This window comes from Procambarus clarkii, chromosome 4, assembly GCF_040958095.1.
Source record: "Procambarus clarkii isolate CNS0578487 chromosome 4, FALCON_Pclarkii_2.0, whole genome shotgun sequence".
NCBI classification, from domain to species: Eukaryota; Metazoa; Arthropoda; class Malacostraca; order Decapoda; family Cambaridae; genus Procambarus; species Procambarus clarkii.
The window spans coordinates 10152074-10175977 of NC_091153.1; the positions used below are offsets into that span (position 1 = coordinate 10152074).

The 23904-nt window shown below is 40.4% G+C and overlaps 1 protein-coding gene across 1 annotated transcript; it reads right to left on the reverse strand.

Annotated features, from left to right (window-relative positions):
* Positions 1-5135: 5135 nt before the first annotated feature.
* LOC123749606 (dipeptidyl peptidase 1) lies at positions 5136-20572 on the reverse strand. Its single transcript, XM_045731721.2, has 8 exons — positions 20452-20572; positions 17526-17774; positions 17258-17410; positions 14876-15015; positions 8594-8870; positions 7744-7866; positions 7226-7447; positions 5136-5492 (listed from the first exon to the last, which is right to left on the reverse strand). The coding sequence occupies exons 1-8, from the start codon at positions 20455-20457 to the stop codon at positions 5310-5312; spliced, it is 1353 nt and encodes a 450-aa protein (XP_045587677.2). The 5' UTR covers positions 20458-20572; the 3' UTR covers positions 5136-5309.
* Positions 20573-23904: the final 3332 nt, after the last annotated feature.

Sequence of the window (23904 nt, forward strand, 5' to 3'; positions counted from 1 at the left end):
CATCTGGGCGACCGACAGGCTCATCAGAGTTGCGGGACATTTGGTAACGGGGCTCTCTCTCTGCTGTACAACCAGCTGTGGTAAGGCTTCTCTTAATATTGTCATTGACCTCGCCGTGTCTTGCATGCCATCCTCCTGTCCTTTGGCAGAGAAGGCCATGCCGTTCGTATATGTCGGCCTCTGCCTCGCCGCAAATACACCTGTATTCGGTGTGGATTGGGGCAGCGAGGCGGAGAGCCACGGCAATTCGGAGGGCCTGCGGTGTTAGACGGGTGCCGGTTGCTGACATTGGGGTTGCTAATAGGAAATCACCTGCATGGGGAGCTGCTACAGCTCTAAGTCGGGCAGTGTCATGTGGTGTTGTCGCAGCTTCTAGCAAGGTCGCAGCTTCTTGGTCGGCAATGGGGCGATCCCAGCTGGATTGCTTATGGGCTTCAGAAGGCGGTGGTTGGGGTGCTGGTCCTGCGAGAGAGACCCATTTGGTTGTGCAGTCTGTAAAGCTGGGATCATGTACCCCTGCCTGTTGAACTAGGTGCTCAGGTAGGATTTCCTTCACCAAGTTGTCAGACCCCACTGAAGAGGACAGGAACACTGGTACAGCAATTTGTGTTGCTGTGCGCACGCCAAGGCCCCTGAGTCTGACAGGAAGGGAGGCCTGTTTCCACTGTAAGTCGCTGAGGGAAAGATTGAGGGCTTTTCCTAGTGTTGATTTCAGCAAGCTGTCGTACTCTTCTAATTTAATATTGTTGAAAGATGGCGAACATCTTAGAAAGTAGGTCAGCCTGGGGAGGGACAAGTATCTGGAGATGAGGTAAAGTGCATCATGAGCATCGATGTCTTCAATCCTCTCGTTCATCCTCTTCAGGTCAGTGATCTTCTTATCAAGGACCCCGTCGATGGCATTCCTTCCAAGAGGAGCACCTAGGAGTGTGCTGTCCTCAGGGTTGGTTGTATGAATGTCAGGCAAAACGACCTTTATTTGCTCTATTATGTGCTGGTTGGTGGAGGTTATTTCGCACTTGGAAGGGTTCAGAGTGAGGCCTAGGCTTGCTCCTTGCTCCTGAATTATTCTTATGTCGTCCAAGAGTGAGGCTGGGGAGCCGGCTAGAGTACCATCGTCCAAAAACCAAATGTTGAGCTCACTGGACAGGTTATTGGTGACTTCCTTGATAACTAGGCAGAAAAGAAAAGGAGCAAGGGGGTCACCCTGTTGGACACCTTCTTGTGATTCAATTTCATGTTCCCCAAAAAGCAGAGTTAGATTCTTGCTGTAGCATGAGTTTACAAACGGGTAGAGGGAAGGAAAAAGGCGATGAACTGCACTGAGTACTGCATCCCTTGTAACCAGATTAAAAGCATTTTGGAAGTCCAACTTTATCAGGGCTTTTTCATCCGTAATGTTGGCAATGTAGGCTCTAGCTGCATGTGCCACTGCCTCACACCCTTGGGGAATGCCAAACCCAAGCTGTTTTGGCTTCAGCATGTCGGCTGCTACCTGACTAACTGCTCTAGCAGCAGCCTTAGCGACGAGACGCCGGAGTGAATTGCCCACAGCTATCGGTCTGATTCCTCCATCTTTTTTCCTCGGGGCACAGAGGGTAGCGCCAAAAAAGAGAGGCCGTATGGTCTCTGGTATGTTGCCAGCTAGACATGTGTTGGCGAATCTAGTTAGTTCCACCAGGAGGCCCTGTGCAATGTCTCCCAGTGCAGGGTTGAGCATTTGTTTGATGTGGTTGGGTCTTAGTCCTGTGAACCCACCTGCTGATCCTGGTGGGAAGGATAAAGCTGCTTTATGCACCATGGATTCGAGCACACACAGGGGTTCTGCTCTGGTGACACCGACTAGGGGAACACTGTCGTCACGAGGAGCTCTGGGTGGGTGTTTTTCCCTCAGGGCTTGTGCTGTATCGGCATCCCTGATGGCAACTGTGTCTTCACTGGTGATGACTCTGATCGCCCCTATTGTGTTGCCTTCTTCTATTTTCTTGCAGACTGTTGCTCTGATTTTGGATGCCTCGGGTCTGCTGTTGATACCTTTCCTGCCGTGGGTGTTTTTGGCACCCACGGTTTTTGGTTATATATCTATATATATCTATATATATATATATATATATATATATATATATATATATATATATATATATATATATATATATATATATATATATATATTATATATATATTTGAGTCTGGTGTTGACAAAGGCTTTAAAAAAGCCGAAACGTTCACCTCATTTCATATTTCTCTGTGGATTTTCCGCATAAAATGATCAGTGTTTTGTGATCGTCAATTGCATATATATATATATATATATATACATATATATATATATATATATATATATATATATATATATATATATATATATATATATATATATATATATATATATATATATATATTGTTGAATATATCGTGGTTCACCTCCTGGGATATCAAGTTAAGAATGTAATCTTAAGTTATCTGCTCCTGGCTGAGCATCTGTACTAAAACATTTCTTACGTTGACGTTCGAAACAATTACTTTTATATATATATATATATATATATATATATATATATATATATATATATATATATATATATATATATATATATATATATATAAATATATACATAAATATGTATATATATATATACATGCAAACAAGCCTGAATGGTCCCCAGGACTATATACAACTGAAAACTCACACCCCAGAAGTGACTCGAACCCATACTGCCAGGAGCAACGCAACTGGTATGTACAGGGACGCCTTAATCTGCTTGACCATCACGACCGGACATAAGGAAGTGATAGCCTAAGCTATTTGAACCACTTCCCTGCCGGCACTCGGATAGTAATCTTGGGCATAGCATTTTATCAAATCACCTCATTCTTTGGGGCAACACGTGAGGAACACAAATGCAAACAAGCCTGAATGGTCCCCAGGACTATATACAACTGAAAACTCACACCCCAGAAGTGACTCGAACCCATACTGCCAGGAGCAACGCAACTGGTATGTACAGGGATGCCTTAATCCGCTTGACCATCACGACCGGACATAAGGAAGTGATAGCCTAAGCTATTTGAACCACTTCCCCGCTGGCACTCGGATAGTAATCTTGGGCATAGCATTTTATCAAATCACCTCATTCTTTGGGGCAACACGTGAGGAACACAAATGCAAACAAGCCTGAATGGTCCCCAGGACTATATACAACTGAAAACTCACACCCGAGAAGTGACTCAAACCCATACTGCCAGGAGCAACGCAACTGGTATGTACAGGGACGCCTTAATCCGCTTGACCATCACGACCGGACATAAGGAAGTGATAGCCTAAGCTATTTGAACCACTTCCCCGCCGGCACTCGGATAGTAATCTTGGGCATAGCATTTTATCAAATCATCTCATTCTTTGGGGCAACACGTGAGGAACACAAATGCAAACAAGCCTGAATGGTCCCCAGGACTATATACAACTGAAAACTCACACCCCAGAAGTGACTCGAACCCATACTGCAAGGAGCAACGCAACTGGTGTGTACAGGGACGCCTTAATCCGCTTGACCATCACGACCGGACATAAGGAAGTGATAGCCTAAGCTATTTGAACCACTTCCCCGCCGGCACTCGGATAGTAATCTTGGGCATAGCATTTTATCAAATCACCTCATTCTTTGGGGCAACACGTGAGGAACACAAATGCAAACAAGCCTGAATGGTCCCCAGGACTATATACAACTGAAAACTCACACCCCAGAAGTGACTCGAACCCATACTGCCAGGAGCAACGCAACTGGTATGTACAGGGACGCCTTAATCCGCTTGACCATCACGACCGGACATAAGGAAGTGATAGCCTAAGCTATTTGAACCACTTCCCCGCCGGCACTTGGATAGTAATCTTGGGCATAGCATTTTATCAAATCACCTCATTCTTTGGGACAACACGTGAGGAACACAAATGCAAACAAGCCTGAATGGTCCCCAGGACTATATACAACTGAAAACTCACACCCCAGAAGTGACTCGAACCCATACTGCCAGGAGCAACGCAACTGGTATGTACAGGGACGCCTTAATCCGCTTGACCATCACGACCGGACATAAGGAAGTGATAGCCTAAGCTATTTGAACCACTTCCCCGCCGGCACTCGGATAGTAATCTTGGGCATATCATTTTATCAAATCACCTCATTCTTTGGGGCAACACATGAGGAACACAAATGCAAACAAGCCTGAATGGTCTCCAGGACTATATACAACTGAAAACTCACACCCCAGAAGTGACTCGAACCCATACTGCCAGGAGCAACGCAACTGGTATGTACAGGGACGCCTTAATCCGCTTGACCATCACGACCGGACATAAGGAAGTGATAGCCTAAGCTATTTGAACCACTTCCCCGCCGGCACTTGGATAGTAATCTTGGGCATAGCATTTTATCAAATCACCTCATTCTTTGGGGCAACACGTGAGGAACACAAATGCAAACAAGCCTGAATGGTCCCCAGGACTATATACAACTGAAAACTCACACCCCAGAAGTGACTCGAACCCATACTGCCAGGAGCAACGCAACTGGTATGTACAGGGACGCCTTAATCCGCTTGACCATCACGACCGGACATAAGGATGTGATAGCCTAAGCTATTTGAACCACTTCCCGCCGGCACTCGGATAGTAATCTTGGGCATAGCATTTTATCAAATCACCTCATTCTTTGGGGCAACACGTGAGGAACACAAATGCAAACAAGCCTGAATGGTCCCCAGGACTATATACAATTTTTTGTGTTCTATATTATGTGTTCCTCACGTGTTGCCCCAAAGAATGAGGTGATTTGATAAAATGCTATGCCCAAGATTACTATCCGAGTGCCGGCGGGGAAGTGGTTCAAATAGCTTAGGCTATCACTTCCTTATGTCCGGTCGTGATGGTCAAGCGGATTAAGGCGTCCCTGTACATACCAGTTGCGTTGCTCCTGGCAGTATGGGTTCGAGTCACTTCTGGTGTGTAAGTTTTCAGTTATATATATACATATTTATATATATTTACGTATGTATATATAGTGGGGAACTAATGTAGTGTGAATCGCCTTATATGGAAGGTAATATATACTGGAACCAAAATATTGAAATTAATGCCATTGAATCTCGAGTTTATTGTTATAAATAATAAATATCATGGAATAACATGATGGCATGAAAATATACAGACTTCATCCTCTAACTAACGAAGGAGGAGTTCAATCTCACAATTACACCAAAACTCTCTCCGTAGCGTGTAGCGTGCTCTTGACCCGTCGGTGGTGGTAGGTAGTTTAGGGAATGACGGTGATATCGACAGCCATGGACTCAATGGCACACTCGTCAGTGCCTCGCCTGATCCTGAAGAAGCCGTCCTCGCCCCAGTCAGAGCCCCACGAGTTCTTCACCGTCCAGAACTTCTCCCCCGTGGTCTCCTCCACCCCGTAGCCCACCAGCAGGACGGCGTGGTTCACCTCCTGGGATATCAAGTTAAGAATGTAATCTTAAGTTATCTGCTCCTGGCTGAGCATCTGTACTAAAACATTTCTTACGTTGACGTTCGAAACAATTACTTTTATAAGAGGTTCCCAACAGAATGGATTTTATTTGTATCATTCTGTAACATTGAAAGGGAAATGGATTCTGCTGAATTTAGTTCCCAGTGATCTTGTGTGACCACTAAAAGATAACAAGGAGACAGGAGAAATGAGGCCCATGACCCAGCCTCAAGGAGACATGTATTCAGTTAGTTAAGGTCTCAAGACGATCATGACAAACTTAAAATTTAAGTAAATTCAAACCTGACGGAAGCTGTGATGACATGAATGCGTCTGGAGAAAAATATACTTCATACTGGGGGAAGGAAGTATTGTATAATTGGGCTAAAACTGTGCCTAAATGTCTTAACAGGTCTTAAGGTGTTCAACACAAGTCTTAAGGAGGTGTTCATCACAGGTCTTATGGAGGTATTCAACATAGGTCTTAAGGAGGTGATCAACACAGGTCTTAAGGAGGTGTTCAACACAGGTCTTAAGAAGGTGTTCAACACAGGTCTTAAGGAGGTGTTCAACACAAGTCTTAAGGAGGTGTTCAACACAATTCTTAAGGAGGTGTTCAACACAGGTCTTAAGGAGGTGTTCAACACAAGTCTTAAGGAGGTGTTCAACACAATTCTTAAGGAGGTGTTCAACACAGGTCTTAAGGAGGTGATCAACACAGGTCTTAAGGAGGTGATCAACACAGGTCTTAAGGAGGTGTTCAGCACAAATCTTAAAGAGGTGTTCAACACAGGTCTTAAGGAGGTGTTCAACATAAGTCTTAAGGAGGTGTTCAACACAATTCTTAAGGAGGTGTTCAGCACAAATCTTAAAGAGGTGTTCAACACAGGTCTTAAGGCGGTGTTCAACACAATTCTTAAGGAGGTGTTCATCACAGGTCTTAAGGAGATGTTCAACACAAGTCTTAAGAAGGTGTTCAACACAGGTCTTAAGACCTGTTAAACGAGACAGCAAAAGTTCACTTCGTGGAGTTAATTCCTTGAGTCAGCAAAAGACAGTTTCCTGGGCAGTACCTCGCAACTTGTCCTTCTCTCTAGATAGTAGTTTTGTAACTATGTCCAGCATAGTACAAAGATTGACGTACCAAACAATTAGATAGTAGAATTTGGTGCTATTCACTTTATAGAACCTCAAAAAAATTAAGCCAAAAAACAACTTAAATATTCCTAGGCCTAGAATAGTAGCCATATGTACTATATTAGGCCTTATATATCGTGTATTAGGCCTAGGAAGGTTAGGTTCGGTTAGTTTGTCTTTGTAACAAAAATATAAAAAAAATTCCAGTTTGTCTAAATTCCATAGTACAGATTTCTACTTTCTAATTGCGTTGTACGTCAGTATATGTACTATGGTCCGTATCATTACTGTAAGTACTACCAAAACAGGAGGATGGGCTGTACGTTGATTACAAAATGTTTGTTAATAATTTAAGGAATTGAATGAATTATCAGGGAAAAACGCCAAGCCATTACTAATATATAGCCCTGGGAAGGGGTCAGGATAAGGATTTGGGATGGGACCTGGAGAAGGAATGGTGCCCAACCACTTTGATGGTCGGGGATTGAACGCCGACCTGCATTAAGCGAGACCGTCGCTCTACCGTCCAGCCCAAGTGGTTGGACAAATAATTTAAGGAGTGTGTCAAGTCTTACTTCAAAAGGATTGAACTCGTTCTTCAGGCCCGTATGGTGGTAGATGCCGCCACTGTAGCTGGAGAAGTCGTCGAAGACCATGTAGGAGACGGACAGCGGGCCGTTCTCCACCAGGGCCACCAGCATCAGCTCCTCGTTGCAGGCTCCATAGTACCCGCCCAGGTACTCGTACCAGCTGACGTAGGTGCGGGAGCAGCTGGCGTCAGTCACGCAGGGGTCATCCTGGCAGCGAGCGGAGGCAATTCAGGTAATGTTCGATATTAAAAGAAATGTGATTATGTGAAATGCAAGAGTTTTGTGAGGGCAACTGTGTGCTGAAGGGGCGAGGCAGTACGGTAAACTACATGATAAAGCCCAATATTTCTGCTCTCAGTTTGCTTTTAAATTGTACAAAAGTCATAAGCATTTTCTGGTGTTAATTTGTGAATAATGAGTAATTATTATGTATGATCTGACGGTGAGACCTTAAGAGACGTTAGAGATAACTGCGACGTGTGTTGCTCATAAGGAGAGACTACCTTAGCGGTGTAAGGGTTGCAGGTGTCGGCGACAACTCCTTGGTCCTGGGCGTAGCGGCCAGCGATGAGGTAGTTGAAGCCTCCATCACACCCCTGGTCCAGCACTGTGCACGACACCGCGTCCTGAGGGCGACAACACCACCATTTCACTAGTGATACACATTCTCCTGCCTCACCACCTCGTATCTTGTCTCACCCACAACGTGCTTCATACAACAAAGTCAAGTTTTGCAACCAAACGCTCATTTTTATTGGGTGTTGTTGATAACATTACTGTTTCACCTCTCAGCTGTTCTCGGAGGGTAGCTAGTTGAAGGTGATAGCTACATATTACGCAGTTCAACTATTTACTTCTGGTTAATCAGATGACTCTACACAATTTCAGAATTATTGGGATTTTTACATTTTTTAGATAAAGCCAATTTCGTGTACGAAATTGTGTTGAAAAGGTCAAGGAGGTCACAGAAAGTTACTCTTTGTTGCCCTCATTCTCGGGTATTTATTATCGAAGGTCTGAAGCTACTTTAGCTTAATTAAAAAGGAATTGTTGTGATAGGTAGTCAAACACATTGTAAATAACAGTTGAAAATAGTATAACAACTCCAGTATAACCATTTTTCTGTGTTACCCATAATGGTTTGACTATTTAGCTTATACATGCAAATAATATATTAATAAGGTGCTCTACCTTGAGAAAACTGCCTGTGAAATTGGAGAAATGACACAGAAGGATCTTCAATTATTGTTCCTGATCTAGTAAAAGCATCCTGATATGCAGGACACTGTCATGGGATTTAAAATTCTCTTATCTTTTTTACAAAGTGACGATAATTAAACCTTTAATTCACACCTGTGTAGAGAAGATATCTTGACGCTGGTTGTTCGTCGCGAGTCTGACACGAGACTCCAGCTGACCCATCGACCCGAAAGTGTAGCAGGAGCCGCAGTTCCCCTGGTCCCTGACCGCTGTGACGTAGCTCTCGCCGTCCACATCACGCCAGTCGAAGTTCTCCGGCAGGAGGGCTGCACGAGCCTTCAGTTGGGGGGTGGCTGGGGCGGGCGAGGGCCGGGCCGTCAGCACTGACCCAGGACCTCCTTGGCGCCGCAGCATCTCCAGCTGGGTGTATCTGGTGGCGGTGTTGACGTTAGTCTAACCAGATAATAGTCTGGGAATTGTTCAATAGTCTGTGAGTTGTTCAATAGTCAATAGTCAGAAATTTGTTCAATCTGTTCAATAGTCAATATCCAGAGATCTGTTCAATAGTCAATATTCAGAGATCTGTTCAATAGTCAATAGTCTGGGATTTGTTCAATAGTCAATAGTCAGAGATCTGTTCAATAGTCAATAGTCTGAGATCTGTTCAATAGTCAATAGTCTGTGATCTGTTCAATAGTCAATAGTCTGTGATCTGTACAATAGTCAATAGTCTGAGATCTGTACAATAGTCAATAGTCTGTGATCTGTTCAATAGTCAATAGTCTGAGATTTATTCAATAGTCAAGTCTGTGATTTATTTGTTCAATAGTCGATAGTGTAGGATTTTTATCAATAGTCAATATTCAGTGATTTTTCCAGTTCAGCCACACTATATATTGTCTAACAGCCACACTATATATTGTCTAACAGCCACACTATATATTGTCTAACAGCCACACTATATGTTGTCTAACAGCCACACTATATGTTGTCTAACAGCCACACTATATGTTGTCTAACAGCCACACTATATGTTGTCTAACAGCCACACTATATGTTGTCTAACAGCCACACTATATATTGTCTAACAGCCACACTATATGTTGTCTAACAGCCACACTATATGTTGTCTAACAGCCACACTATATGTTGTCTAACAGCTACACTATATATTGTCTAACAGCCACACTACATGTTGTCTAACAGCCACACTATATGTTGTCCAACAGCTACACTATATGTTGTCTAACAGCCACACTATATATTGTCTAACAGCCACACTATATGTTGTCTAACAGCTACACTATATATTGTCTAACAGTCACACTATATATTGTCTAACAGCCACACTATATATTGTCTAACAGCCACACAATATATTGTCTAACAGCCACACTATATATTGTCTAACAGCCACACTATATGTTGTCTAACAGTCACACTCTATATTGTCTAACAGCCACACTATATGTTGTCTAACAGTCACACTCTATATTGTCTAACAGCCACACTATATGTGTTCTAACAGCCACACTATATGTTGTCTAACAGTCACACTATATGTTGTCTAACAGTCACACTATATATTGTCTAGCAGTCACACTATATGTTGTCTAACAGTCACACTATATGTTGTCTAACAGCCACACTATATATTATCTAACAGCCACACTATATATTGTCTAACAGTCACACTATATGTTGTCTAACAGCCACACTATATGTTGTCTAACAGTCACACTATATGTTGTCTAACAGCCACACTATATGTTGTCTAACAGTCACACTATATGTTGTCTAACAGCCACACTATATGTTGTCTAACAGTCACACTATATGTTGTCTAACAGCCACACTATATGTTGTCTAACAGCCACACTATATATTGTCTAACAGCCCCACTATATGTTGTCTAACAGCCACACTATATATTGTCTAACAGCCACACAATATATTGTCTAACAGCCCCACTATATGTTGTCTAACAGTCACACTATATGTTGTCTAACAGTCACACTATATATTGTCTAACAGCCACACTATATATTATCTAACAGCCACACTATATATTGTCTAACAGTCACACTATATGTTGTCTAACAGCCCCACTATATGTTGTCTAACAGTCACACTATATGTTGTCTAACAGCCACACTATATGTTGTCTAACAGCCACACTATATGTTGTCTAACAGCCACACTATATGTTGTCTAACAGCCCCACTATATGTTGTCTAACAGTCACACTATATATTGTCTAACAGCCACACTATATATTATCTAACAGCCACACTATATATTGTCTAACAGTCACACTATATGTTGTCTAACAGCCCCACTATATGTTGTCTAACAGTCACACTATATGTTGTCTAACAGCCACACTATATGTTGTCTAACAGCCACACTATATGTTGTCTAACAGCCACACTATATGTTGTCTAACAGCCCCACTATATGTTGTCTAACAGTCACACTATATGTTGTCTAACAGTCACACTATATGTTGTCTAACAGCCACACTATATATTGTCTAGCAGTCACACTATATATTGTCTAACAGTCACACTATATGTTGTCTAACAGCCCCACTATATGTTGTCTAACAGTCACACTATATGTTGTCTAACAGTCACACTATATGTTGTCTAACAGCCACACTATATATTGTCTAGCAGTCACACTATATATTGTCTAACAGTCACACTATATGTTGTCTAACAGCCACACTATATGTTGTCTAACAGTCACACTATATGTTGTCTAACAGCCACACTATATGTTGTCTAACAGTCACACTATATGTTGTCTAACAGCCCCACTATATGTTGTCTAACAGTCACACTATATGTTGTCTAACAGCCACACTATATGTTGTCTAACAGTCACACTATATATTGTCTAACAGTCACACTATATGTTGTCTAACAGCCACACTCTATATTGTCTAACAGCCACACTATATATTGTCTAACAGCCACACAATATGTTGTCTAACAGTCACACTATATATTGTCTAGCAGTCACACTATATATTGTCTAACAGTCACACTATATGTTGTCTAACAGCCCCACTATATGTTGTCTAACAGTCACACTATATGTTGTCTAACAGTCACACTATATGTTGTCTAACAGCCACACTATATGTTGTCTAACAGTCACACTATATGTTGTCTAACAGCCACACTATATGTTGTCTAACAGCCACACTATATATTGTCTAACAGTCACACTATATGTTGTCTAACAGCCACACTCTATATTGTCTAACAGCCACACTATATATTGTCTAACAACCACACAATATGTTGTCTAACAGCCACACTATATATTGTCTAACAGCCACACTATATGTGTTCTAACAGCCACACTCTATATTGTCTAACAGCCACACTATATATTGTCTAACAACCACACAATATGTTGTCTAACAGCCCCACTATATGTTGTCTAACAGTCACACTATATGTTGTCTAACAGCCACACTCTATATTGTCTAACAGCCACACTATATGTGTTCTAACAGCCACACTCTATATTGTCTAACAGCCACACTATATATTGTCTAACAGCCACACAATATGTTGTCTAACAGCCACACTATATGTTGTCTAACAGCCACACTATATGTTGTCTAACAGCCACACTATATGTTGTCTAACAGCCACACTCTATATTGTCTAACAGCCACACTATATATTGTCTAACAACCACACAATATGTTGTCTAACAGCCCCACTATATGTTGTCTAACAGTCACACTATATGTTGTCTAACAGCCACACTCTATATTGTCTAACAGCCACACTATATGTGTTCTAACAGCCACACTCTATATTGTCTAACAGCCACACTATATGTTGTCTAACAGCCACACTCTATATTGTCTAACAGCCACACTATATGTGTTCTAACAGCCACACTCTATATTGTCTAACAGCCACACTATATATTGTCTAACAGCCACACAATATGTTGTCTAACAGCCACACTATATGTTGTCTAACAGCCACACTATATGTTGTCTAACAGCCACACTATATGTTGTCTAACAGCCACACTATATGTTGTCTAACAGCCACACTATATGTTGTCTAACAGCCACACTATATGTTGTCTAACAGCCACACTATATGTTGTCTAACAGCCACACTATATGTTGTCTAACAGCCACACAATATGTTGTCTAACAGCCACACTATATGTTGTCTAACAGCCACACTATATATTGTCTAACAGCCACACTATATATTGTCTAACAGCCACACTATATATTGTCTAACAGCCACACTATATGTGTTCTAACAGCCACACTATATATTGTCTAACAGCCACACTATATGTGTTCTAACAGCCACACTATATATTGTCTAACAGCCACACTATATATTGTCTAACAGCCACACTATATATTGTCTAACAGCCACACTATATGTGTTCTAACAGCCACACTATATATTGTCTAACAGCCACACTATATGTTGTCTAACAGCCACACTATATATTGTCTAACAGCCACACTATATGTTGTCTAACAGCCACACTATATATTGTCTAACAGCCACACTATATGTTGTCTAACAGCCACACTATATGTTGTCTAACAGTCACACTATATGTTGTCTAACAGCCACACTCTATATTGTCTAACAGCCACACTATATGTGTTCTAACAGCCACACTCTATATTGTCTAACAGCCACACTATATATTGTCTAACAGCCACACAATATGTTGTCTAACAGCCACACTATATGTTGTCTAACAGCCACACTATATGTTGTCTAACAGCCACACTATATGTTGTCTAACAGCCACACAATATGTTGTCTAACAGCCACACTATATGTTGTCTAACAGCCACACTATATATTGTCTAACAGCCACACTATATATTGTCTAATAGCCACACTATATATTGTCTAACAGCCACACTATATGTGTTCTAACAGCCACACTATATATTGTCTAACAGCCACACTATATGTGTTCTAACAGCCACACTATATATTGTCTAACAGCCACACTATATATTGTCTAACAGCCACACTATATATTGTCTAACAGCCACACTATATGTTGTCTAACAGCCACACTATATATTGTCTAACAGCCACACTATATGTGTTCTAACAGCCACACTATATATTGTCTAACAGCCACACTATATGTGTTCTAACAGCCACACTATATATTGTCTAACAGCCACACTATATGTTGTCTAACAGCCACACTATATATTGTCTAACAGCCACACTATATGTTGTCTAACAGCCACACTATATATTGTCTAACAGCCACACTATATGTTGTCTAACAGCCACACTATATGTTGTCTAACAGCCACACTATATGTTGTCTAACAGCCACACTATATGTTGTCTAACAGCCACACTATATGTTGTCTAACAGCCACACTATATATTGTCTAACAGCCACACTATATGTTGTCTAACAGCCACACTATATATTGTCTAACAGCCACACTATATATTGTCTAACAGCCACACTATATATTGTCTAACAACCACACTAAATATTGTCTAACAGCCACACTATATGTTGTCTAACAGCCACACTATATGTTGTCTAACAGCCACACTATATATTGTCTAACAGCCACACTATATGTTGTCTAACAGCCACACTATATGTTGTCTAACAGCCACACTATATGTTGTCTAACAGCCACACTATATGTTGTCTAACAGCCACACTATATATTGTCTAACAGCCACACTATATGTTGTCTAACAGCCACACTATATGTTGTCTAACAGCCACACTATATATTGTCTAACAGCCACATTATATATTGTCTAACAGCCACACTATATGTGTTCTAACAGCCACACTATATATTGTCTAACAGCCACACAATATGTTGTCTAACAAAAAATAGAAATAAAGGTAGAAAATAAGTAAATCTAATATCAAAATATTTTCGTCCGTGTTTAGAATACATTTCGATTTATAAATCGTTTGCTCATCACTACAGTTCGTAGTTATGTGCATTCTCAAATTATTTTGTAGTACTGTTTTGGCCCAAAAATGTCAATCTGGTAACGGTTTATGAATGTATAAGGAATCAATATAATTACAATAAATATATTTATGAAATAAGGAAAAGAAGGATTACGGGAAATTATTTAGCCCTTATCTGGTGTTATGGCCTGAGTCATCAGGAACTTTAAAGTATTTTTGTAACTTATCACAATATAGTCAGTCACTTGAAGTACTCACAAATTAGCTCTCAAAACTAAGATGACTTTCATTCAACAAAGTATTTTCACCGTAAATTGTTATCTGCTTCCAGAAAACAAAATTTATATTGCATTCTAACGCTGTTTTCAAATCAAAGTCAATTGAGAGGATAACAAAAAGATAAATAGGGAGACCCATCCAATTACAAAAAAAAAAACGACTACTGACTGCTCGTGTTGAGGGTAAGCCTTGGCCCTCCAGGAGCTTTGGGCGGAGTTAATCTTGCGTATCATCTCATGGTCGTTCCTGTACGGCTGACGCAGCTGCGCCGCCGGGACCGTCAGCTTCCTGGTCTCCCGCGGTACAACCTACAGAAGGGCATTTGTTGTATTAAATACGTTTAGTTCATTGATTATTTCTCAGACGTGCATATGATGGGATTATTTGAGAGTCGAGCAGCTTTACAAAGCTGAGGCGTCGTGGAGGTGAAACACAGGAGTGCTCATTGAGAAGTAATTAGCTAATCTAAAAATGTATGGTCGCCCACGAGTGAATACAGCGTTAGAAATTAATTATATAATTAGATAAGTCACAAAAAACATTGCCTGGTTTGTGTTCATTCATAAGTGTTGTTCTGTTCAATTGCATATTTACTGTATTAAATTTTATACTTATTTTGTTATTTTGTACCTGGTAAAAAAAATTATAAACCGTAACTAAGCTGGTCACTGAGAACATTGTTCACCACTGAACATAAATATTTACATTTGTGATCATTATAAAGTACCAGCTACAATATGCTTGATTAATATCATGTCTAATCGTCAGTGTTCCTCCAAGAATTAACTACTAACCTCCCTATGACTCCATAGCACTTCGTAGTCCTCCCTAGCACGCACTAGTCCTTCATAGCACTTGCTAGTCCTCCCTAGCACTCACAAGAAGTCTACAGTATCATTGACTGGAGGGCCCCAGTCAATGATACCAGCGTTCGTGTTGTCTCTGTGATCAGGAACTGGGCCATAGTCTCTAACATTACATTATTGTCATGATACCTGTCAAATATGTCGGAATGAAGTGGGTGAAGTTGTACAATGACTTCGTCCGCTCTAGTGTTCTTGTTTATAGTCCCCCATTATATATGTGAAGTTCTAGTGCTAGATTATAGACTTCGTGATTGTCTATGACGCTCCTGAAAGTTCTTTCAGATATGCCAAACGAAAAATTGGATAATGCCTGGTCTTAGAACAGTTATTTAGATCATATAACTGACAATGACCCAAAAAATTAGTGACAGTCTACTCAAGTCCTTTGTTTCTGCACTTGCTATGCATTATACCTATGTCTGAACAAACCTACTTCTGTAATGAAACACACAAGATGAATTTCTTAATTGTTACCAGAAAGAAAATTATTAAACTCATAAAAAAATTAAAGCCGAACTAGTCCCAAATGCCCTATTAGAATGCAAGAACTAGTTAAATGAACCTATAACCTACATATTTTATAAATCATTAATGTCGATCTTGGTACCTAAATCATGGAAACAGGCAAATGTTTTGCCAGTATTTAGGAAGAAGAATAGATAACCTGTGTCAAACGTTTGGCCAATTGATGTCTATTGTCAAAAAATTGTTTTATTCAATAATTGCAAAATTCATTTATCTACATCTAGAAAAACATAATGCTCTATTGTTATATCTGTATTTATGAAAGATTTAGCATATTTGAGTGACGAACGTAACTTGTAACCTATACATATAGGTTATATGTAACATATATTCAACATTTATGCAAATATATGTTAGAATTTTTTAAGGGAATATTCCTGTGCGAGCCCTAAGCAATGAATAATAACATATAAACACTTATATGCTACATAATATTTAAAATGTTAGCACATCTGCTACGTGATAATTAACATGTGAACTCATGTATATCGCATTATAAGTAACATATACATGCCTGCAACGTGATAAAAAAAATTAACTACATACATGTTACTTGATAATCACATAATATGAAATATTACATGATATATTATATGATTATATAATCATATAATGTGATACTTAACATATGAGTACATATATGCTACATGATATCTAACAAGTAAACATATATAAATGTTTAACGATTACTAACATTACCAACATACCCGGGACATGCAGAGAATAAGTCACAATACGATGGCTAACAACAAATAACTCAAACATATGTAATGAAAGGAAAGTTATATTCTTCAACTTGCTATGCAAAACCTTATCTGGCTTAGCCATTTGCCTCTCTCTCTGCTTTCTTATCTCCTCTATCTCTTCCTCTTGTTTCCTTTACTTTCATTTTCTCATTTTTTTCCAGTTTCCTCTTTTTAGTAATTGTTTTCGGATCTCTACTTACTATATTTAGATTTTCCTTTCTTCTTGATTTCCATACATTATTATTTTACTTACTCTCAATCGTTTATTAGCTTCCTTTTCGTTTATTTATCGGTCTGATTTGATGAGTCTAGGCGGGACCGATACGTTGTAACTTTCCTTTCATTTCATATCTGTGAGTTGATTTTTAACATGAATTAGCAACGAAAAATATTTAGTATAATGGATAGTATACCTCTGTGTTTTTCTGGGCACTGAAGCAGGACCAGTTCCTGATGGTCTTATCTCGTGACCAGCCATTGAATGTTCGGTCACAATAAGACGTAGATGACGTAAAGTCTCCCTCGTAGTAGGAGAACGCGAAGTACGACCGTTCGTTGATATTCACCTGAAATAAAGTGAAGGTATTTTTAAGCCTTAAAGACTCAAAATTGTCTTATACTATATATTTTTTATGTAAATCATATAGTTAATTGTGCTTAACAAATGGGTGAAGTGCCCACCTCGAAGCCCTGGTTGTAGATCATAGTCCAGGTTCCCTCGTTGCCATACTCATCAGCAGCAGTGTTGGGGAAGCTGAGGGTGAAGGTCTTGGTGTGGACGATGGGGCCCAGCTCGTCACAGTTGATGGTGTTGTCGCCCGTCCGCTCCGTCTCCGCGAAGGTCCAGGTGCCCTTGATGTCCTCGTAGAGGCAGTTGGCCGGCGTGTCCGCCAGGGCCGCAGCCACACAACACAGCAACACGACTCCAGTCTTATGAAAACAAAATTTTATACATATATATATATATATATATATATATATATATATATATATATATATATATATATATATATATATATATATATATATATATATATATATATATATATATATATATATATATATATATATATATATATATATATAACAAAAAACACAAACAATCAAGTTGGGACCACCCACTAGTAAAAAATCATTTGATGCCATGCTCAGCGCTGCAACATCAGACAAGGAGAAAGCCCACCTCAGAGCAGTGCGTGCCCCCCCCCCCCCATGCAGGAGACTTCCTCCAGGCAGTACCCACGTCGGCATCGGGCATGCACCTAGATCCATATTCACTTCGTGTAGCAGTGGCCCTCCGCCATGGTGCCCCAATTCACACTGAATACAAGTGTATTTGCAACAGGATGGAAGCAGACCAAAATGAACTGCATGGGTTGCACTGCGGAAGCACAAAGGGCTGGTATGCAAGATGCAAAGAGGTTAATGACATCATCAAGAGGAACCTGGTCTCAGCTCAGTGCCCAGAAGAGAGAAAACCTCGCCTCCTAGAGGACCAAAATCCGGATGACCCCGCACTTCACCTAGATGGCATCACAATATACCCATGGAAAAGGGGCAGACAGTTGGTGTGGGACTACACATGTGAATCCACCCTGGCGTTCACTTATATACACTTCGGTGCTGATCAAGCAGGTGGGGCGGCCAACCACAGGGAAACAGCAAAATCAATCATGTACAGGCGACTGGATGGTCAATACACCTTTATTCCCATAGCATCTGAGACGCATGGCCACTGGGTAGGAGATCCTAGGGATTTCTCAAAGACTTGGGTTCCAGGCTCATTGACATCACCAGAGACCTAAGGGAGACAGAGACCCAGAGACCAGAGGGAGGTAATAAAGTCCATTCAACAAGGTGTAGGAGAGATAGTAGAACAAAGTAATCCGAGAATAGTGAGAGCGGTATGAAGAAAAGACAAACAGGTGAGTAGAAATTGGAACTGAAGAATAAAAATCAGAATTATTAAAAAAGTATTTTCTATGCTTTCACTTAATGATATATAACATAAACTTATGGGCTCCCTCCTGTTGTCAAATAATTGACACAAATTGAACCAATCCACGAGAGACGCTCTCCGGGGGGAGTCAGCCAAGACTGCCAAGTTAGAATGTAAACAGAGGCAGGCATATTGAGTGGTGTTGTGAACTTGTCGGGAACTTGTCGTTGTTGGGAGTCCGACAACAGAGGGCCTCCCACAACACTAATTTACTCCCACCGTGTCCTAGAAAGCAGTGTGACACCTAATTAGTCACTATTTACTGCCGAGTCTATACAACTAAAGAATAAGGGAAGATCAGCTTTCGGTATTTCTATTACACATAATTTTGGCCATTATTAGTGTCGGAATTTATCGTTATGCTGTAAGGAGACAACACCCACAAGGGTGAGCCTCATTTTAACAGCAACCCAAATTTAATGTGTCACACCTGTACTTTACATGTTATTGAGAGTTTTTATGGTGTAACTTGTTGGCAGGTAAATTGTGATCCATGAAGAAATTCCAGACAGCTGGCTACCTGCAAGATATTGTTCAGACGCCAGCCTTACTCTAACAAAGACCAACAGCCGCCATTACCAGGGCCACGACGGTCCACATGTGGCAATCCAAAGTTTGATGTTAGAGAGCCAGCTTTCACACCACATTACAGCAGAGAACAATTTAACCACTTAACTAATCATAGTAGTTGTAATACTAACCCATTTTAACAATAACATTATTCAGTAGTTTATTACAATTATCATTTATTTTATAAATAGGCCATGTATATTAATTTTGTAGCTTATCAATATCCACTATTTGTGGTATAAACTATAGGTACATTTAACCCCCCAACTTGTGATCAGGTAAACACCTAGCAGAACAACTTTAAAATATACAGTTCACTTTGAAGTAATAAAATAATAATGTAAAGTAAATTAAAGCAATTCAAGAAATCAATATTTAAACAAGGATAAAAAAAACAATTAAATGCCTGCTAGGAGATATCACACAAAAGTTATAGTTGTTCTTATAAACAAGATTAATATTGAATTTTTTTGTTAATGTGAGAGTTTTGCTAGATGCTGCTAGTTTTGCTGTTAGGCAGAACCAATCATTTTTTGAACACCTAATTGGTTTTCGGTGCATTATTCTATAAAACTTTTATGCATGTCAGAGACGTGTCAATCGCTGAGCTAGGATACTGCAACTTCGTCGTGATTTCACAGATCTTGGTAATTTCCTTGTCAATAAATTAGGGACTACACGTACTCAAGGCCCTGAGAAGCATTGAGGAAAATATTGAATTTTTGACTCTGATGAGATGACTGGAGACTTACATCTCAACGTCTAATCAATCGTTAATTAGACGTTGAGATGTAAGTTTCAGCCTAATCACACACTCAGACCGTGATAAAGCACTCAGGAAAGTGCGAAAGACTTGGTGTAAATTCCTTGCATAAATTTCACAAATACAAAAGTATGGGGGTTTTATCTTATGCTATTATACTTATGAGAAGACATTACCATTACTAATAACAATAATAGTAATAATAGTTTCTTACATAGATAAAATAAACATTAGAGTATTAAGTAAACAGACTGGAGACCAGAGAAGAAACTCACCAACATGATGCCAGACAATGGTGAGCCAGCGCTCTCCCTCTCCCCTTATATAACCAGGACCCACCCTTACCCTACCCTAGGGGCACCACAGTGCTCTTCCCTGCCACAGGGGGCCCCCATGAACACTCCTCCTCTCCCAGGGACCACGTGCACACCACACCCCTTTCCCCCCACAACGTCCCCTCCCATCGCCCAGTTGGATGTGGGAGCCTGCAGGTGTCTGAGGCCTGGACGCCAGGCTATCAGCTCCCAGGTGTTGTCTGTCTATCACCGGGCGCTTATCACAGTGCACCAAATATAACAGTTTTTTTGGCACGAGATTCGTTGTTCCCTGGTACATTGAACCGTCCAAAATAGAATGGGAAAAGAAGCCCTTTCAGTGCTATTAAAGCAAGGCGATGGCTTGTTCTAGATTTTAGAAACAAGCCATTTTAGAAATAAACCATTTTAGAAACAAGCCATTGAAATATACCACTCAAATTTGTGTGATCTGTTGCAATACAAACGGTAGGATGGAAGGTACAAAACTTTAGTAATAAATCACAAAAGCTCTACGAGCTTCATATATTTCCGGGTAGCGAGACCGGTTGAGCAAGCTTCGTGTGGAGTGGTACCCAGTGAGGCTAACTGTCGCCTGTTAATGCGAGGAGCCGCAATAATGCCAACACCTTCAGCAACATCACCCTGATGCATAGTGGGACATTCCAAAATGTAAACAAATACTCATCATGAGCAAGGATTGTACATTGGTATGGAAAAGGTCACATGCGATGGTGTGCTGTCTGCATACAGAAGGGGGTCTTTAACTTTAATTTTTAATTTATTGTGTCACGGGACAGGAAGCCAGAGAGCATGCATACCCGTTGGGCTTATATCGAGGTCCCCCCCTACCCCCCCCCCCCCAGGTCGACTTACTGACCCCGCCAAGGAGGCCCCCCACAACAAGCTGACTAACTCCTGAGTACCTACTCACTGCTTCACTGCTAGGTGAACAGAGGCATTAGGTGATAGGAAATGCACCCAACCATTTCTGTACTTGTGCTCGTGATACTCGTGATAAAGCAATCAACACAATGTATTAACAAATACAACCATTATTAAGGTTGAGTGTGAAGCATGTTTTTTTGTTTTTTTTGTTTTTTAGTTTAATTCATTTTATGCACCCCATACCCATCTTGTGGGCGGTAGTGGAAAGTGTTACAGAGGCACATAATGGGCTCAGGGACTGAACCCCACAATTCAGTTACCTAACCAAGTTACAATCTTGATGAGCTATTTATAAACTTTAATGCACATCTTCCCATCAACAACGGGCTCGAGACCGACCACAAGTCCAGTTTCTAAATTTACCAACTGACATATGTGGAGACTTAATGTCATAATGTAATGTCATCTGACGTGTGGAGAGTGAGTGTCACATCTGACGGGTGGAGAGTTAGTGTCACAACTGACGGGTGGAGAGTGAGTGTCATAACTGACGTGTGGAGAGTTAGTGTCACAACTGACGTGTGGAGAGTTAGTGTCACAACTGACGTGTGGAGAGTTAGTGTCATAACTGACGTGTGGAGAGTTAGTGTCACAACTGACGTGTGGAGAATTAGTGTTACAACTGACGTGTGGAGAGTTAGTGTCACAACTGACGTGTGGAGAGTTAGTGTCACAACTGACGTGTGGAGAGTTAGTGTCACAACTGACGTGTGGAGAGTGTCACAACTGACGTGTGGAGAGTTAGTGTCACAACTGACGTGTGGAGAGTGTCACAACTGACGTGTGGAGAGTGTCACAACTGACGTGTGGAGAGTTAGTGTCACAACTGACGTGTGGAGAGTTAGTGTCACAACTGACGTGTGGAGAGTTAGTGTCACAATTGTTGTTTGTCCTGCACACCGCCCCCACGCCCAGTGGGCTGCGGTGGATGTGTGTGTTTTGATGAGGTTCTCAATTGGGAGAAGAGTGTCACACTCACACTGGAGATAACACAGTGCGGAAATGACTATACAAGTCATGTCAGTCAGGGATTCTTCCAAAAAAGTTATTTAAATTCAAGATGGCGGCCAAATTTCAAAATGGCAGACTAAATCTCGGAAATTTTATATATTTGTGGTATCGTTTCAATTTTTATTCCATAAATTTGTTTTTAACTATTAAAACGTTTATTTTCATACATATGCGTCTAAAAAAAAGTAAAGAATATCGCTATAAAATTAAAAAGGTATTAATTATGTCAATTGATTTTTTTTGACTAATGGAATGATTTATACATCTAGCAATGTTAAGACAGATTCGTTTTGTATTTATGTAGCAAAAACCAATGTGCCCAACTCATATAACAGAAATCCTCATCATATAATTCACTTTGTAATACTTTTGCATATATCACTTTGCTGGAACTGAACAAGAAATCATAAATGAATAAAATCAATGGTCTTGATGTGGATCTTAAACATTACAATGTAGTATCAATTCCCTCAAACTGTTCTACTATTGGTGGAGTAGACGTTAAGCAATTTGCCCGTTCACAGTTGTGTACATGGGACGGTTGTATGTGCACAGCTGCAGTGTGACTGCCATGTACAGCTGTGTACATGGGACGGTTGTATGTGTACAGCTGCAGTGTGACTGCCATGTACAGCTGTGTACATGGGACGGTTGTATGTGTACAGCTGCAGGGTGACTGATGACTTTTGTTCGAACGAAATAAATGCTTCACCCGTGTACTACAAATACAAATAATCGCCAACAGAACCTAAACACCTAACCTAACCTATGCCTATATATGCACAATATGCTAATATATAATAATATTAATTAATATTTGAGAAAATTCCTGTTTTGAATGAACAGCAAGTTAAAATTTATGAATATGTCTGTGGGGTCGACCACTGGATGCAACCCGTCCTCGATTCAAGTCCATTCCATCAATATGTTTGTTCTCATATATAAATGTATACATTACTTTTCTTCGTATAGTTGGGATAAGTAAGGTGTTTTGGTTCTTTGGGCGATTATTTGTACTGTATTTGCCAACCTGTCCTCGACTCAGGTCCTTTACATCCAGCGGTCAACCCCACAGACGCATTCAACAATTTTAATATGTTGTTCATTCTAAACTGGAATTTTCTCAAATATCAATTAATATTATAATATATTAGCATATTGTGCTTATATATATACGTATAGGTTAGGTTATGTGTTTAGGTTCTGTTGACGATTATTTGTATTTGTAGTACGTGGGTAAAGCATTTACAGCGTTGTGGTTCGAACAAAATTCGTCAGTGAAGCACTTGTTCCCAAAGTGTTCGAACGTCAACAGTTGTGAGCCGTGTGTAAACCGTTTATCAGTCATACACAGCGGGTTTGGCGGGTGCATGGAATAATTTTTGGGTCTTTGTTTAGAGGACGGGCTGCTGGATGTAATGGACTTGAGTTGAGGACGCGTTGATATAAATGCTT

Coding starts and splice junctions, on each gene's coding strand:
- LOC123749606 (XM_045731721.2), bottom strand. Junction 17,411..17,525: donor TCTACAACCAGGGCTTCGAG/GTGGGCACTTCA, acceptor ACTTTATTTCAG/GTGAATATCAACGAACGGTC. Junction 15,016..17,257: donor GTGCCCAGAAAAACACAGAG/GTATACTATCCA, acceptor GCCCTTCTGTAG/GTTGTACCGCGGGAGACCAG.